The sequence below is a fragment of the Trichoderma evansii genome (genome assembly GCF_050947405.1).
Source record: "Trichoderma evansii strain SZMC 28006 chromosome Unknown GGI43scaffold_8, whole genome shotgun sequence".
NCBI lineage: Eukaryota > Fungi > Ascomycota > Sordariomycetes > Hypocreales > Hypocreaceae > Trichoderma > Trichoderma evansii.
In genome coordinates, this window is record NW_028145198.1 from 366,159 (window position 1) to 383,049 (window position 16,891).

At 47.6% G+C, this 16,891-nt stretch overlaps 5 protein-coding genes across 5 annotated transcripts; 2 read left to right on the forward strand and 3 right to left on the reverse strand.

Moving 5' to 3' along the window:
• Positions 1-117: 117 nt before the first annotated feature.
• GGI43DRAFT_383126 (uncharacterized protein) lies at positions 118-1,489 on the reverse strand (the record flags this gene model as incomplete). The annotated part of the gene is made up of 2 exons (XM_083203338.1): positions 118-1,334; positions 1,396-1,489. The coding sequence occupies 2 exons, from the start codon at positions 1,487-1,489 to the stop codon at positions 118-120; spliced, it is 1,311 nt and encodes a 436-aa protein (XP_083061197.1).
• A 1,146-nt stretch (positions 1,490-2,635) lies between these two features.
• GGI43DRAFT_403193 (caspase family protein) lies at positions 2,636-4,501 on the forward strand. The gene is made up of 4 exons (XM_083205770.1): positions 2,636-3,578; positions 3,635-4,073; positions 4,145-4,314; positions 4,369-4,501. The coding sequence occupies exons 1-4, from the start codon at positions 2,795-2,797 to the stop codon at positions 4,392-4,394; spliced, it is 1,419 nt and encodes a 472-aa protein (XP_083061198.1). The 5' UTR covers positions 2,636-2,794; the 3' UTR covers positions 4,395-4,501.
• Positions 4,502-5,599: 1,098 nt separating this feature from the next.
• GGI43DRAFT_403194 (uncharacterized protein) lies at positions 5,600-6,806 on the reverse strand. The gene is made up of 3 exons (XM_083205771.1): positions 6,735-6,806; positions 6,468-6,645; positions 5,600-6,396 (listed from the first exon to the last, which is right to left on the reverse strand). The coding sequence occupies exons 1-3, from the start codon at positions 6,735-6,737 to the stop codon at positions 5,870-5,872; spliced, it is 708 nt and encodes a 235-aa protein (XP_083061199.1). The 5' UTR covers positions 6,738-6,806; the 3' UTR covers positions 5,600-5,869.
• Positions 6,807-9,922: 3,116 nt separating this feature from the next.
• GGI43DRAFT_358416 (uncharacterized protein) lies at positions 9,923-10,289 on the forward strand. The gene has a single exon (XM_083202351.1). It carries the CDS (start codon positions 10,010-10,012, stop codon positions 10,193-10,195), a length of 186 nt encoding a protein of 61 aa, XP_083061200.1. The 5' UTR covers positions 9,923-10,009; the 3' UTR covers positions 10,196-10,289.
• Positions 10,290-13,493: 3,204 nt separating this feature from the next.
• GGI43DRAFT_403200 (uncharacterized protein) lies at positions 13,494-15,007 on the reverse strand. The gene is made up of 3 exons (XM_083205772.1): positions 14,729-15,007; positions 14,481-14,643; positions 13,494-14,394 (listed from the first exon to the last, which is right to left on the reverse strand). Exons 1-3 carry the CDS (start codon positions 14,729-14,731, stop codon positions 13,889-13,891), a joined length of 672 nt encoding a protein of 223 aa, XP_083061201.1. The 5' UTR covers positions 14,732-15,007; the 3' UTR covers positions 13,494-13,888.
• Between the last annotated feature and the right edge of the window lie 1,884 nt (positions 15,008-16,891).

Genomic DNA, 16,891 nt, shown 5'->3' on the forward strand with positions numbered 1-16,891 from the left:
ACTAAATATCTAAGACATAAAATTTCTCATAAATTTGCATTTGGCGTGTCAAATCCGCCCAGGTAGCTGCTTACAACTGTGAGCCTACCCCTTCACTAGCTCAGTGTTTGTCCATATCTAGTCGTCATACGTTTCTTCGTACTCCTCCTCGTATTCTTCCCTGGCCTCTTCTAGCTCTTCATAATCGCTGCTACTGGGGCTGCTGGAATCTTCAACGCGACGACGAGCCTCTTCATATCTCTCTCGCGCCTCTTCGACCGATTCCCGATCACTCTCAGACACGTAGTCTCCCTCTGCGTCTCTCGTGGGTAGATCATCGTTGTAACTGTAATCGTTGCGATATTCTTCGTCAACAATTACAGGTGGGGGTGGGACGTAATGCTGACGCTCCCTCTCTTCATCACTATCATCTTCTAGAGCATGATGCAAAAGAGCACCCCCCACTAATCCAGCGGCCACGCCACCAGCTGCGCCGAGCAATACGGATTTCCCAGAGGAGCTTTTCTTCTCCTCTCTGCCTTGATTTTCGCCACCATAGCTGCTATACTGCCCTGATCCTGAAGGCGCCCCATAGCCTGCTGGAGGCGCTGGAGAGCCACCGTAAGGGGCTGAGTGAGGGGGGCCTGGAGGAGCTGAATAGCTTCCTGATATTTGTCCATAAGCAGCTGCAGGGGGGTGCGGCGAAGAGCCGCTACCGCGTGTATCACGACTCGGAAATGGTTCTGACTGAGTTTGAACATTATCGTGTCCAGGAGCTTCCCACTGGACTATTTCAGCCTCTCGGTTGATGTAAAACCATTTCTGGTATCTGTAGTCAAAGTGAGGAGTCCACCCTGAGGGAAGAGGAGGTTGATGAGATGGAGGGCGGAAAGGGGGGTCAAAAAGAGGAAACTCCAATTGGGTCGTTCCTGTCTCCGAATTATTATAAGACCATCGCTGGGAATTCTCGTCGAAATGAGAAGCCCATCCCTGAGGAAGAGATCGCTTGTCAGAGGAAGGCCGGGGAGGATCGTGATGCGTAGGAGGAGGCCCGGGAGGAGCATCATAATGCCCAGGAGGCGGCCCAGAAGGAGCATCATAATGCCCAGGAGGCGGCCCAGAGGGAGCATCATAATGCCCAGGAGGCGGCCCAGAGGGAGCGTCATAATGCCCTGGAGGAGGTCCAGGAGGAGAGTCATAACGTCCAGGAGGAGGTCCAGAAGGAGCACCATATTGTCCATGACTAGGAGGAGGTCCAGGAGGAGCGTCATATTGTCCATGACTGGGAGGAGGCCCAGAAGGAGGTCTATAATCGCTAGGGGCATGGTAGCCATATCCTCCATGCTGGTCCGGGACTAATTCTGGAGTCAGCTCTACATTCTATGAAAGCGGGCGTGTATTCAATGAAGCCCTTACCGGGAGGGTGAGACTGGTAGGGCTGAGAGCCCGGCCGGCCACCTCCAATTCCGAGTTCGCCGAATTGGCCTGAGAGGCTGTCAACATACGACATTGCGGAAGTTGAAATGAAATGGCGCAAAAATGGCTACTGATACGCGGTCTGAGTGCACATTTATATAGAAACAGAGGTTGGTATAGCGCAGGTAGAAAGACAAAAGAGCAGACAAAGACGCCGTTGCTAGCGGAGAGCAAGCAAAATGCGAAAGTGTGAAGTTCAGAGAATGGTTTACTGGGGCGGCTAAGCCTGCACTGTTAAATGATTGTACTGGGCGGCACGAGACGCAGGCGACGGTTCAGTGAATGGGGCCCGGCATCTCTTCCGGGCCAACGATAGTATCTACAAGTACCTATTTTGTAGGTTCAACCTCGTCGCTTGTTCAAGTACAACAACATTCTAGAAACAAAGGTATGTGACCTGTTTCGCTACTTGAGCAGTCACACGGGCCGTACCGAACGCGCCATTTTCTGGCTGGTTGGTCAGAGTGAGGACGCCCTTTGTACCCCTAGAGGGGCCGCCGAGATCTTGGCAAGGAATCAAGGTGAATGAGCTTTGTTGATTGGTTTATAGCATGTGTATGTGGTACTAGGAGGAGACTTGGCTTTAGAGAACGGATGAGACTCTGCGTGTGGAGTTTCGGAGCCGAACATAGTTGTTTGGCTCGTTTCATCTTTTCTGTACCTAGGCCAGGCACTCTGCTGATGGAGGGGCACGAGAGCTGGGATGTGCAAAATGAGGGGCACCTACACTTACACGTCTGGCGGCTACAAGACGGGAGTCCATGCTTTAATGTCTATATACGTAAAACAGCGCAACCAACATGCAGTTTGATCAGACGAAAGAGGAAACTATTTAAGACTTTGGACGACAGCGAGCTGCAGCCAAGCGGAAATGCGCCCTACAAGGCGCTGGAGGCCCGCGTGCCGTTCTGCGCATGCGATGTGATGATAGATTATACAGGCACAGCCACAGAACTGATCACAATGTCTACAGCTAGTACTAGGTAGGAAAACGTCTCAGCCATGGTGGGAATAAACGCTACAAGTTTGGAGTCTCAGCGCCAAAAGGGACAGCTACGGGCCCCGCCAAGCCGGAATATGGTATGCTCTTGTGTTATTGGTAGAAGCGGCTGGCACTGCCTCCAAGATTACACACGAAGCCGATATTAGTTAGTTACACGTAGGGAGGAGGCCATACTCATAATACAGCCATCTCCAGCTCCTCCAGCTTGCTCAACCGTCTCGCTCCAATAAAAGCGTCTCCAGCAGCATTGCTGTTGCTTCGTCTCTTCTCATCGGTTCTATTGTCCTCTCCTTCTACCATCTGCTCCTCCGATCGGTCGATCGATAAACATTAGCCATGTCCGGATACCCTGGCCAAGGCTACCACGGCGCGGGCCATCACGGCGGCGGTGGTGGCTACGAACAACACAACAACTACCCTCAACAACCAAGCTATAGCGGCGGCGGCGGCGGCGGCTATGGTGGTGGGCAGGGAGGCTACCACTCTGCTCCTCCCCAGCAAGGATACGGCGCTCCTCAGGGCGGCTATGGAGGATATAACGCACCTCCTCCCCAGCAAGGATACGGCTCGCCTGCTCCCAGCGGTTATGGCGCTCCTCCTCCTCAACACGGTGGTTACGGCAACTACCAACAGCCTCCACCTCAGCATGGAGGGTACGGACCGCCGCAGGGCGGATACAATGGCGGCCACATCAACCAATATCCCGGATCGCATCACCCGCCTCCAGGCTTCGATCCTCACGGCAATCCTCTCCATCCCCCGACCGCGGCGAACGCAAGAGCTGGAGCGCCGCCACCTTCCGGGGCCCAATCGTTTGGCAATGGTGCGCCGTCTGGCTATACGTTTCAATATTCGAACTGTACGGGAAAGCGAAAGGCACTGCTCATTGGAATCAATTACTTCGGCAGCAAGGCCCAGCTGAAGGGATGCATCAACGATGTTCACAATGTGTCGACCTTCCTGATCGAAAGGTACAACTATAAGCGCGAGGATATGGTTATCCTAACCGACGATCATTCCGAGCCCAGAATGCGGCCAACAAAGGCAAATATCCTAGACGCTATGGGCTGGCTTGTCAGAGACGCGCAGCCCAATGACTCTCTATTCCTTCACTATTCTGGTAAGCAAATTCCTCGATGATATTAGTTAGTATACTGACTTTTTTTTCGTTCCTAGGTCACGGTGGCCAAACTGAAGATCTAGACGGCGACGAGGACGACGGCTTCGATGAAGTCATATACCCTGTCGACTTTCAGCAAGCTGGACATATTGTCGATGATGAGATTCACTTCCGTGTTGTTAAGCCCTTGCAACCAGGAGTTCGTCTTACAGCCATTTTCGATTCATGTCACTCGGCAACCGTCATGGATCTACCTTATGTGTACTCTACCAAGGGTGTTCTCAAAGAGCCCAACTTGGTTAAGGAAGCCGGCCAAGGTCTGTTGGGCGCCATATCCTCGTATGCTTCAGGTGACATTGCCGGTGTCACCAGCAGCATCATGGGTTTCGCCAAGCAGGCCTTTGGCGGAGATGAGGCTTACAAGAAGACTGTGGCTACGCGGACATCATCAGCAGATGTCGTTATGTGGTCGGGCAGCAAAGATGACCAGACATCGTACGTACTATGCTCTATACCTATTGCAATTTGTACTATTGTGACATAAAAACGCTGACTTAACTTTACAGTGCCGATGCCTTTGTTGGAACCGAAGCCACTGGTGCCATGTCATGGGCTTTCATTTCCGCCCTAAAGGCCAATCCCAGACAGAGCTATGTCGAGCTGCTCAACAGTGTCCGAGAGATTCTTGAAACCAAGTATACACAAAAGCCACAGCTGTCTTGCAGCCATCCTCTAGGTATGTTCATTTTATGACAATAAATATCCGAACCAGTCTAACGTATCGTCGTAGATACCAACCTGATGTTTGTTATGTAATTCGTTAAATGTTGCTCCAAAATGAACTTCAACTGTCTCGGTAGAATGCAGGATAATTTAGGATAATTTTGAAGTAAAGCTATAAATTGGATACTTTATAGTGTAAACCAAAGCTAAAATATGTGTAATGTGTGTGCGTATTTACAAGAGAGAAGAGCTGTGGCAAGAACGAAGTACCCGTACGTGAAGCAGCATCGATCTGCTGAGTGTACAGCGAAAGTGATACGCGTAAACAAGTGCTTCATTTTCATTCGTTGGGCTTGCTTCTTCTCAGATACCCATCCTTTGACTACTTCATCACTTGATCTTTCATCACCTTGAGCTACAAGGAGATGGAAATTATCTTCGTACGTATCATGCAATTCTCCAACCTCGAGTGCCACATAATTTAGTTTCCGTGTCTCAATCCCTCTTCCGCACCACTAACAATAGCAGTAGTGAGGCTCGATTCCTCAAATCCCATACCCAGCACTCGCTGTTCCTCTGGTTGAATTCCATTAAAAGCGGTCCGCATATGCTCCAAATCCATGATTTCGCCACTCACCATTCTCTGGAAGTGCTATAGGGTAAATCCTTCTTCAATATAATCTCCAAATACTTGAGCCAATCTTCAATCTAGGCGTTCTCTTCAAATTGTCGACGATAGCCAATATGGGCTGCTATTCCGTCAATTAGTCTCAGGACACCTCCATTGCAATCTACAGAAGCGCGGTTGGTGAAGCAATCTATAGATGAGGTGTGCGTAGCAGTGGCTTACTTCCACACGATGAATCAAGTGTAAATTTGTCTAATAGATAACCGACATTGATCGATCCAGCTGATCGTCCTTGACTTAGCTCATATCAATTTCACATATCGTTATTTGCCAATTATTATTTTATACTTCCTAAAGAAGCTTCCGGGGGTAATAGCTATCCAATTCACATAAGTCATAAGTCTCTGCACCGCTGGCAGAATACTTTATAGTTACGGAGGTACACTCCATAGAATTAAACGGCTCCACCTTTTACTAATAAAATACTTCATAAGCACACACCTTGTATACCTGCATTCGAAAACACGCCGTTTCTACCGGCAGAAAAAAAATTATAAATGCACCCCTTACAATTGTAAGGGGTGGCCTTTTAAATGTGGATACATGTATGGAGGGCATTTCTATAAATCTTTCCCTCGCTGAACTCTTATAACTTGCTATAGATTTACCTCATACCAGGTTTACAATACCTGAAGAGGTGCCTAATAGTAACTAGTATCAGAGAGCATCCATAACATATACTTTTCTTGCGCACAACGCCGTCCCCTTTTCGTTGGCTTTGTCGCGAGCCTGAACAAAAGATGGCGTGTTAACCCACGAAGAACACTGCAGTATATGGGTACAGGTATATCTTAAACGTTTATCTTGACAATACCAACGGAGTGCTAGTTTCTCCTTACAATCCTCATATATCTGATGTAGTCGTATGATGAAGAGCGTCTTACTTCTTCGGTCGGCCTCGCTTGCGCTGTCCGCAGAGCTTAACATGCTCCAGTATCAAGCCGACTGAATCTGGGCTGCTGCTTTCTATTCGATACCCACACGAGCAGAAAAAAGGTACAACGGGGTCGCAGGGCCGTTTACGCACGTGTTCGTAAAATTTGTCTTTGCGGCTGAATAATTGCTTGCAATGACATTGAATAGCCGACGATCGATGTGCCTTCGTGGTCTCAAAATGCCGCTGAAGGTCTTTCTTAAGGCCGAAATCCACGTCACACTCTGGGCAGTGGTAACGCCGGCGTTGGTAGTGGGACGAATTGGCGTTGTCCACAAGTTGGCCTGTGTCAGAGATTTGTTCTGTGCGCGAACTAGAGGCATATTGGTCATGTACAATCGACGGTGCGGAAATAAGGTTCTGCGAATTTGTAGGAATATTCGATAGCCAAGCGTCCATAACATGCGATGGGGGTTTCTCTTCGAGACGAGATTCGAGAGCAGGCAGATCGCAAAATACGAGAGTCGGCGACACTAGGATTAAATCACATTGTCATTAGCAAAACAGAATATTTCATGTTTCAGAGAAAGAGATGGCTACTCACGTAAATTGCTCCCTATTTGGGATCCTTCAATTTCCTCGTCACAATTGAATTCATTTTCCCATGCGGTGTCCCACACATATGCGTATTCAGATCCATGAGCCTCTTCACTAGACCCAACCCCTTCTTCCAGTAAAACATTTAGCTGACATCCAGCCTCAGAATTTTCGCTATGAATAACCTACATAAAGAGATCGAGCATCAAGATTGTTAGCATCCACGTCGTAATACCAATAGTTAGTCAAGCATTAGTAGCGGTAGAGGACCTACCATTTTCAATATCCGTCAAGTATCAGCAGTACAGAGGTCTTGAGACTCAAAGTAGCTTTAACCCGAATGAAAGTGCATCTTACTCCTTTTCACTCCTAATATTTCTCAGGTTAAAAGGCACTTATAAATATATATATGTATATGTACATATATACCGAGGTATCTTTGGCTCAGCCATTTCCACACATAGACGAGCTGCTTGGGACAGACATACGCCCAAGTGCCGGCTGAGGCCCAGTTACGCGGCAAAGCTCAGTACAAACTGCTCAGAAGCCGATAAGCGGCCTCAAAAACGAGTGGCTACAAAAACACCGAGAGGTTTGGTGACGAGAGTGGTACGGCCTGTGCAACCATACATAGTAGACCACACACTGTATGGGAATTCAAACAAAGTCTCCTCTTACAAAGGACTGCTCTACCAATACTAATTGCTAGCAGATTTACTGGTAGCACAGTGCAAAAATAATCAGACGCTTCGTACCACGCGAAGGGAGAGCTTTCAGGGGTGAGCTTTTCATCCTTCTAGGTCTAGGCCTTGCAGCAGGAAAAAAAGAAACTAATGCCTTCGTGGCAAGACGTTAGGTGATTGGTGCGTTGCCGTGAGAGAGCCTGGTCCATTTCTAGGATTGTGTGTGCGTCTCACTCTGACAACACGGCGATGAAGGAGATTTACTTCGAGCTGCCCATACTTTTGAGCTCCTAGTCCACCCAAAACGCCGTCTATACCAAACGCAGAGGACCAGGTAGGCACACGTATTGATCTTACCTGATGTGCCTATCAGGTGATGTAGTGCCAGTAAATATTTAAACGGTAAGGTAAAGTACATAAGGTAAAAGCACGGGGAGCACGCCGAGCACAACACAGCTTCATGCAGGTCTGCAGGTCGAGCAGCCGATGAGCTCCATGCAGGCCGATGAGCTCCATGAATAATGTAAGCTGCACTTCGGCATTATCCCTGTAATACTACTAGGAGATCCTCAGGCGTGCACTATACGCATATAAGTTTAGCTGTTCAGTTCTCGTAGGCAGAAAACCGCTACGACACCTATAAAAAGGACATGTCACATCTTGCCGCCATCATGCAGATATTAAATTAGCCCGTTTCCTAGATTATACTAGCTGGGGCTGATTTATATAAGTAAGGGGCTAATGAGTAGAAAATATTTGTCGTTTTTCTTTGCTTTTTTTTCTTTTTTTCGCTTTATCATATTGGATACTAGTTGGTAGCATGGGGCGGCCCGCCAGGGGAGGAAAGATAGGCATCCTCGGCCTGGGCGTCCTAGTCTTTAGCGTCACACAGTAACCGGCGAGGGCAAATAGAAGAGCAGCAATGGCAAAATACGCAATTGAATCGAAATGTAAACACTATTTCAAATAATTAAGCAGCGTCATTGTATTGTACGCATATTTGTTGTGTTTCTGTGGTTATTTATAAATTCTTATACAACAGCTGTGTAGCACAGCGTCGTGTTTTAACGTTTAGCGCTGCCCGCCATGATCTCGTGTACCGGGCCAGGCACGTTCGCTAACAACCCTGTATCGCAACAACCCTGTCTACCATCTGGGTTCCCCAGTCTTGCATCGTCTCATCGTCTCATCGTATCCAGCAGTCATATTGCCAGCAGGATGAACGGCAGCCAGGCCTCAGCAGCCATTGGTTGGGAAGAAACCCGAGAAAAGCAGGCTTTCCCCTGGATGGACTGGACCTGGACCAGTTCTTCGGCTGAAGGTGGTGAGACTGGCCACGAACGTAGCGACTCACCTAGTACCCTGTTGGAGATTTCTTCCGCGTTCGTTCCGCGCTGGCTCGGATGCCAGCCCAGCCCAGCTATTGTGGAGCGAGTCTCGGCGTTCTCTGGCCGTTCATTGGATCATGGATAGCAATTTAACAAACCAATAGCTTCCCTGCTTGCGCTACTGCAGTGTCACTGAATTAATGGTCAAGCTGGAATATGATTTCTTCTTCTTTCTCCCTTTCCTTTCATTTTTTTTGGTCCTGACAGGTAATAGGAACGCACATGTGCAGTGGAATTGGTACCAACAAAGGGCGGGCCTTTGTCGTCTGATTGGCGAAGTTCACATCCATACACCCTACCGCTCCACACCCTTCGAACAACACGCGACGGATGTGCTTCCGCCTTCTACTTTCCAAGCACTCCAAGTGGCTCGCTTCGATGGGGGTCGAGAACTGAGACAGGTGTCAAAAGCACACACCGTGAAGGCCACCACTCTGCAGCGAGCAGCCCCCTTGCCACCGATATGCAGAATATTTCAAGTTAAGAGGAGCCCTCGAGTATGAAAATAAGAGCTATCAAACTCTCCATGCTCGTCCACTTTAGGCCAATAGTTGCTTAATGGTAATATTACCCTCTTACGTTCTTGTACTGCTTTACTGGTCTCTCTTAAATGAGGTTGATTTATAGCACAGGCTAAGGGGGTCGTGATCCTCCGCCCTGTATTCTGCAGGATATGGTACGATACCACTGTATACCGCAGTAGACCGAGAGGAAGATCACATGGCCAGCTAAAGCATTTGGAAGAACACGTTACCCAGTCAAGCCCCTACAAGAGATCAGCGAATTCATTGCATGCTACAGCGATAGAAACTCGTCGAAGCCACACAGCGGTGGTGGGCTCCGTGTTCTCAAAGATTTCCTTTACAACCTCCTCGCCCAATCTGTCAATTTTTGGGCTATGATAAAAATGTTGCCCAAGTCTGCTTCCGCCGGGCGTTTTCCGTTCGCTTAGAAGAAGGGGTAATTCAGCTATCCGTTGGCTATGCATCCGGTCCAGCACTTACGCACGCTGCGCCCTTTGTGCTTCAGCCATCCAATTGAGAAAAGGGCCCTTGGCATTATTGTTTGATCATATGCGCATGACACCGAAAATGTCAATGGGCCCGAGAGGTGAGAAATGACCATAGCAGCGGCTACTGCGACATATATTAAAGCTGCGGTTTCGGCGTGCCTTTAGCTGCTCGAGACTCGCTCTTCATTCTGTGGTTGTCCAAGCCCCAGCATTTTGAACTCCCTTTCTCTTTTCTCGATAAGCATCTTTCATTAAGATCATTCTTCAAGGCATCCCTTTCGCTTCTTTGACCAGCTCTATACATGGAGCTTTTGGAACTCAGAAATGACTGGGCATTCGGACACAAAAGAGACACGCAATGCGTGTAAGTAACGATTCCTGGAAGATATGTTCATGCTAAATATATCTATGCTAACTTACATAAGCCAAAAAGAAAGGGCTTGTCCAGGCCCCAGTCAGTCCTCGAATGCACCAATGGATATCCCAGTCTAATAAAGAGGATCCATGGACGCCTCTTAGTCACGTTGCTTCTTCTGCTCGACTTCCCTCTGCCAACCCTGCGACTAAAGATAGCCGAAGAGATATATCGAAAAACTGTGCTACCCAAAGCTCTGCCCAGGGTAAAGCTAACACCCAGGGAGGAGAATACTAGGGCTGGAACCAGCGGTGAATATATATCATTGGGCTTAGTGAAGCTGCAACTGTTCTTTTAAGGTTTTATTACTATGTATCGAGACCTCTTTTTAAAGAAGTTACATGTAGCCATATCTTGTCTCACGCCCTTGTTTTGAAGCTTTATTTTAATACTTTCTTAAGCCAGCAATTCTTTAATTTAACTTTTAGATAAAGTTTACAGATAGAGGGCATAAATAATTTGCCATACTACAAAGTCTGATGAGGGCGATAGATGACACTATACAGGCATACATGAAATTTAGACACCACCTATATGCACATAGCTCTCTACCAATATATACATGTAGTGGTCCAACTTATACTTATCAGCTTTGAATTCTTGGGCTTCACAATAAAATCATGCCAATAGAATGCATGTAACTCTAAAACCTTACTGAGGACACTACTAGGTAACTGTCGTATTAGAAGTCGCGCCCTCAATGGTACCGCGTACAGGCTTACGAGCATGCCAAAAGCGTGCGACTGCAACAGCCTGCGGGTTAGTAATGGCGTCTAGGCGATTATTTCCCACAGGGCCCGGCCAATACAAGGAGCTAAAGTCGTCCTAATGGAATTCAGGAGGCCGGCTAGGCTTGAATGGCGATAGACACTGTCTTCGTGGGATCCAGAAATAAAAGTATAATACCATCAATTACCAAAATCAGCATTTTCGCACTTCTACTTGATATGGAATACGGGCTTACAAGACCTATACGTATTATGCGACCTGAAGAAGCTGCAGGTCACGGTTGCCTTGGCTAGTTCGGCTAATGCAAGACGCTGAAGTCGCCTTAACAGGAATTTCGCCATATGTGTTGGCGAATCCGGCCAATATAAGGGGCTAAAGTTGTCCTAATGGAGATCCAGGCGATTGTTTAGACTCGAATGATAACGGACACTGCCTTCGTGGGATCCAGAGTGTCCCCAAGCAGCCTCTTAGACTTACGCCTATTCCACCACCTGTATCTTTGCCGGCGCAAGTCATGACAAACACTGAAAGGTAAAATGAAGAGAAATACAGCCACTACTGTCAACCTTACGCCAGGGAAAGAAAAAAGAAAAAAATCCTGCAGGCGCCAACAAAGTACTTCAAGGGGCAGATCAACAACCTTGAGCCGCAAAAATTGCAAAATCACCTCAGTAGATATAGTAAAGGTAAGCCCAGCCAGCTAGAAAGCTATGAAAGATCATTATAAACGAGTGACAGGCTATACAAAAAAGTTCCTACTGGTTCGGTGCAAAAGCTAGGTACATGTATCTAAAACATCCTACCCTTCCTGCAACTCCGCCCTTGTTCCGTTATGTTTGCCATCCGTCTTACCTCTGTTTGCCGAAACTGCTCAATGTTCTAATACCCCGTGGAACTTGCAAACCATCTCATTCGATTTTCACATCAATTGGGCTGGAATTGCTGTCGCTCAGAACTAGTGTGAGTGCTGAGGTTATGCGTACCAGCTAAGTTAAGGTTAAGCTGGATATGTGACATCTCATATATCTTGACTTCACTGCCAGAATGTCATTTTTTTCAATAGAAAATAATAAAATAGTAAAATAACAAAACAAAACAAAACAAAACAAAAAGAATTATGAAATGTTGATTCATGGTGCATAAATAAGTGTAAGCTCGTAGCGGAAGGGATGGTTTGCCAATCTTCCTACAACAGGCTGTCCTGCACTTTTCTACATTCGCTCTTTATAGCATCCTCAGTGTGCAATAGATGGGCAGTATGCAATAAATGAGCAGATCTAGTAGGACACGCATGTAATTTGGATAAAACTTTCATGCGTATCTCAATAAAGCATAGCAGAGCATAGCCATGATTGCTGAAGCTGGGGCTGCACGGCCCAAATCGAGGCTGGCAACCGCTGATAGGCCAGCAAAGGGCTGATGGGCCGCAGCTGATGGCCCTTGAGCTCGTTCTCTATCAATACATGCCTGTGTACACACAGGTAATGGACCAGCTTGTGCGCATAAGGGTTAAACCCTCTTGTTTTGCAACAGAAATCATCCCAAGTAACCAAAAAACTACTGGGAATATTTTCGTAGCGAAAGCCAGGCACTTGTTACTCATAATCTAGTAGATTCACGAGGTGCCAATGAAGCAGAGCATCAGCCCGGATTCATGAGTCCAACTGGGGGGATGAGAGGAGCCGATGAAGCAGAGCATGGAGTCGGTGGCAACGGGCCACTACGTCGAGGCCAGACCAGGACCAGACCAGGACCAGCCTGGGACCCTATCACTAGATCGGGCTGCAGGGCTTGTGCAATGGCTCAGATGGGCCAGGCAGGGGATGGAGAGAGCCCAGGCTATGCACAGGGGTCAGACGAGATGCAAAGAATGAGTGCGTGATAGAGAGCAGGTGGACCTGAAAAGCGGCTCTGCTGGTCAAGGCCAAGGCACTGTAGACAGGAAGAGGACGGAGCACAGGGTTACGAATAGGACGAGCAGCCCCTGCAGCGCTCCCGAAAAAAAGAAGCCGAGCACATGTACGCCGTTTTTAGGTGAGATGTGTTTGCCTTTTTTCTTCCCATCTTTTTACTGTGAACAGCGGAGTAATGTCGATCCGCACTAAAATGCCCAGGCCTGCTGCTATGGAAAAAGACAGGCCAGAGTCTGCCACTCAGTGCGTATTCTCGCTTGCGCACTATTAACATACCTTATCCATGCAGTTCAACCTGGCTCTAGTATAGCATCATGTTGAATCTGCATTGCTGAAACCCAGAAAGTACAGGCAAATATGGATGTGCTTGGTTTAAATAATCTAAAATATTTTCTTGCATAATAAACAATGACCATAAATTATCTCTAAACGTATACAAGGAATGGCATTTGACAAGATGGACGAAATCCGAGTACATATAGCAAAGAGACATCGAAAGGCTGAAAGCATGGAAGGGTTGGGGAGGGTCGGCACACAGTAATACACACTGTACGAGAAAACAGCCAAGGGGTTAGGTACTTTTTCCGCTCTTCATTCTCCCAGGGTTTGATCCTTCAAGGGCCAGGGCTTCGCACTCTGGAGCTCGAACATTACACAGGAAGGTACCTCACTGCAGCCGTCACGTCAACATGATTTCAAGACCAATATACTTCGTAGCAGTGCACAGACCATCCACAGGCTTGCCGCAACCTCCAAGAGCCGCCCGCCCCCCGGAACCCCGAGTGGAGCCAACAATGCACATATGTAAGTGATATAAGCCGGCCAATTTAGTATGGGAGTTTTGAGAGTCTTTTTGGCTTCGTTTTTTTTTTCAGATAGGTAACAAGGCCAACAGAAACCAAAGGCTTTTTTATCTGATTGGTTCTGGGGTTCATTCATCCCAGTTCTCTCCACATTAATACAAAATACGAATTGCTTCTCCTTTAATTTCTGGTGAATCACCTCAATAGCGGCTGAGAGTTGAACCAGAGGCCAAACTGTACACCGCCGAGACTATCTTATCACCTCCGGATCAAGCAGCCAATCTGCAGTCAACTTGCCTTTCATTTGTACCAATTTTCGCTCTCCATCTCAATCTAATATACAATTGCCCCCTTTCTATACAATAACCATAGTCTTGGGCCAGGAAGCTCCAACATTGAGCTACCTAGTTTTAAAAAGTAGGCTAATTTATCGCCAGTTTGAATCATGCCAGCCGCTCCTTGTAATCGTACATATTTGCCGAGCTTTATAACGGGTAACTTTTCTTTGGTCGGCCTCGTTTTCGCTGTCCACAAGGCCCAATATGTTCCAGTATCAAGCTAATCGAATCTGGGCTGCCGCTATCTACTCGCCACCTACACGAGCAGAGAAAGGGTACGATAGTATCGCAGGGCTTTCCCCGCTTGATATGATTGCGAAAATTCTCCTTGCGGCCAAATAATAGCTTGCAGCAACACTGAAAAGATGACAATCGATGGGCCCAGGCGGTTTTAAAATGTCGTCGAAGGTCCTTCTCAAGCTTAAAATCCATATTACAGCTTGGGCAGTGGCGCAGGTATAACAATGGGCCGGTATAATCCACTGCATCGCTGATTTGTTCCTCGCGTGAACCAGGGGCGGATTGTTCGAATATTAATGGCGACGCGGAACCCGACGCTGTGGGTGTTTCCGGCTGCAGAGCTTCTGTCCCAGGCGAGGGTGTCCCATCCCCAAGACAAGATTCAAAAGTAGGTGAATCGTCAAAATTGAGAACTAGTAGCACTTGGGTTAAACAAATAAAAAAACTCCATTGACAATGGGAGAGATGTAGTCGTTCAGTGAATGAGATGGCTACCCACACATATTGTTCCGTAGTTTGGATTCTTCAACCTCTTCGCCATTCCTGGCCTTGTCTGTCAATGCGACGTCTAGCTTTTCTACTTTAGATCCATACGGCCTGTTTTTATCCGCTAATAAAACATCCAAGAAGTATTCGGCTTCGGACTCTTCCACAGGAGTAATCTATATAACGCGGTTGAAGATCGAGATTATCAGCATAACCACGGCACCAATAATTAGTCAAACGCCAATGACGATGGAAGCTTACCATTATTGATGTCAGCCAATGAAACGGCGGTGCATCTCACCTTTCTTTTCATTCATCTTTCATCGGAGCACAGGATACTCAGATATATATATACATATCTCCAAGTTCTTATCTAACCCATCCCTACCTATAGATGAGGAGAGCAGAAAAAGAAGACCCCCTATCCCTCCCAGAAGCTCAAGGCCATAAAAGGCCAAAAATACTATGTCTGCGGTACATGTACATGGTAGCCACGCTTTGCTATTGGGATTTGCCACTACCTAGGTAGGTAGGTAGTGGCAAATCCCAATAGCATAGGTATCCTTGCCCGCAAGACCGGATTATGCGCAACAACCACTCAGCAACGGAGCAATGCGAAGGCCCGTACCGCCAGGTGGTTTGTTCATTACAGCGGGATCGTACATGTACTTTCTGCTCGTTGGCTACCCAGTGGGGTATCGATATCTGTGACAGTATGAGCTAGGCCTAGATCTCCCGCTATGTTCGGAGGGGTGTATGGGAACCTTGAATTCGTTTCTTTGCTGCGTTTCATGTGTGCTGCAGGGCCAGAGGCAAGTGATGCCCCAATGCACTATTAGCGCGGATTCAAAAAGCGGCCACGGCACAAGAGCAGCGCATTCCCGTTGACGATACTACAGTAAAGTATCTGTATGCACAATGATATGCACCAGGCCGCATCTCCATATTACGAGTAAACTCTGGTTGGGCGATGATTGCAGTTCAGCCGAACGACCAGCACTGAGGCGGCGATTGGAGACTTTGGCTAATGGATCTGTACTAAAATAAAGGAAGAGAGTCGAGAGAGCTTGAAAAGCAACAAGTGCGCAAACAGAGAGGTAGGAAGAGCGAGGCGCACAGCAGGAAGAGCGGTGACTTGGAATACATATGTATATGTTAACAACGGTCATATGCCAATTGCTAAGAGGGGTCCCCTGTAGAGAGGGAATACAGAAGTGCCAGATGCTGCAGGCACGTACACATACAGTAGGTACATGTACACCAACACAAGAGCAAGCTGAGGTTGCTGGCCTGAGGAGTGTCCTGGGCACCGCCCTAGTACTTGGGGCTCCACTTCGCAACACCGGAGCATCACCGGAGCCCAGGTACCGGGGCTATTCATGGCGCTGGGTACGTGTGCCGAGTCGCAAACCCCATATTATACCTACTAGGTATAATATGGGTAGGTAGTACTCCGGTAGCTTGGACCAGCTTGCCAACCATCGCCCGACTGGACCTGATGGGCCGTGCCCGGGCCAGCGAAGCCATTTGACGTTGCAGACACTGGAGATGCAAGTGATTATTAGCCGCAGTGTAATTCCATTCAACTGTACCTAAAGTATTTGACCAAAACGGCGCATCTTTTACCGAAACAAATCATAAAGATACTGAGCGTATATATTAGTAGAGCATTTGCAGAGGATGTAAATAGTACTGCGGCATTAGCTTTGGTTGAGTTTTCGGTATCAGGGATGAGGTCACGGTCTTCCGTTTGAGTGGCAGTCAGTCGCAAAGAGCTTGGGCAAGTAGTCCCTTGCATGAGCATAAATCAGAGTATACGAATGTACATGTACATTCATATAAGAGGGGGCTGGATTTCAGTTAGTCTATAGGCACTCTTTGACAGGCTGCACAGATCTCAAAATGAAAAGATCTTGCAGTATAAAAAGTCCGCTTCCGGCCGAGTGGTGTTATTTTTAGCTAATATCCATGTAATTATAGCCTTACTAATATAGCTACCTACATGTACCTTACACATACCAGGTATACCTACTGGAAGCTGCAGTGGAAAATCCCTGGAACCAACGAAGCTGCATAAGAACCCAGAGATGCCGAGATGATCTTATTATGTGGCGGTACTGCCTAAACAGGGGGAGAGATCCGGGCCATTCCTTTCAGGGCCACCTCTGGACCGTTTGATGATCGGGTGAAGGAGTGTGAGATGATATATCAGTTCCTGTTTGGCTGGTGCGACTGCGGGTACGCTAATGCGGTTGCCTTTCGCCAGTGCTGTTGGCGCAAGCGTGGATGAGGTAAGACAAAAGAACCGCGGAGATATTTACATCCATGTAGTAACTTAAAGGCGCCCCCGCCACCAGGCGGCCTATACAGTATCAGTGCTCCAGGGGTATATGCATGTACAGGGGACTTTTAGGCAGTTCGCGC

Excerpts from the sequence above, each read along its gene's own strand:
- GGI43DRAFT_358416 (XM_083202351.1), top strand. The coding sequence starts at position 10,010 with ATGCACCAATGGATATCCCAGTCTAATAAAGAGGATCCATGGACGCCT.
- GGI43DRAFT_403194 (XM_083205771.1), bottom strand. Across the intron at positions 6,397-6,467 it reads CCAAATAGGGAGCAATTTAC|TGTCGCCGACTCTCGTATTT; the intron begins GTGAGTAGCCAT and ends ATTTAATCCTAG.
- GGI43DRAFT_403193 (XM_083205770.1), top strand. The coding sequence starts at position 2,795 with ATGTCCGGATACCCTGGCCAAGGCTACCACGGCGCGGGCCATCACGGC. Across the intron at positions 3,579-3,634 it reads TCTATTCCTTCACTATTCTG|GTCACGGTGGCCAAACTGAA; the intron begins GTAAGCAAATTC and ends TTTCGTTCCTAG. Across the intron at positions 4,074-4,144 it reads AGCAAAGATGACCAGACATC|TGCCGATGCCTTTGTTGGAA; the intron begins GTACGTACTATG and ends TTAACTTTACAG.
- GGI43DRAFT_403200 (XM_083205772.1), bottom strand. Across the intron at positions 14,395-14,480 it reads CAAACTACGGAACAATATGT|TTCTCAATTTTGACGATTCA; the intron begins GTGGGTAGCCAT and ends AAGTGCTACTAG.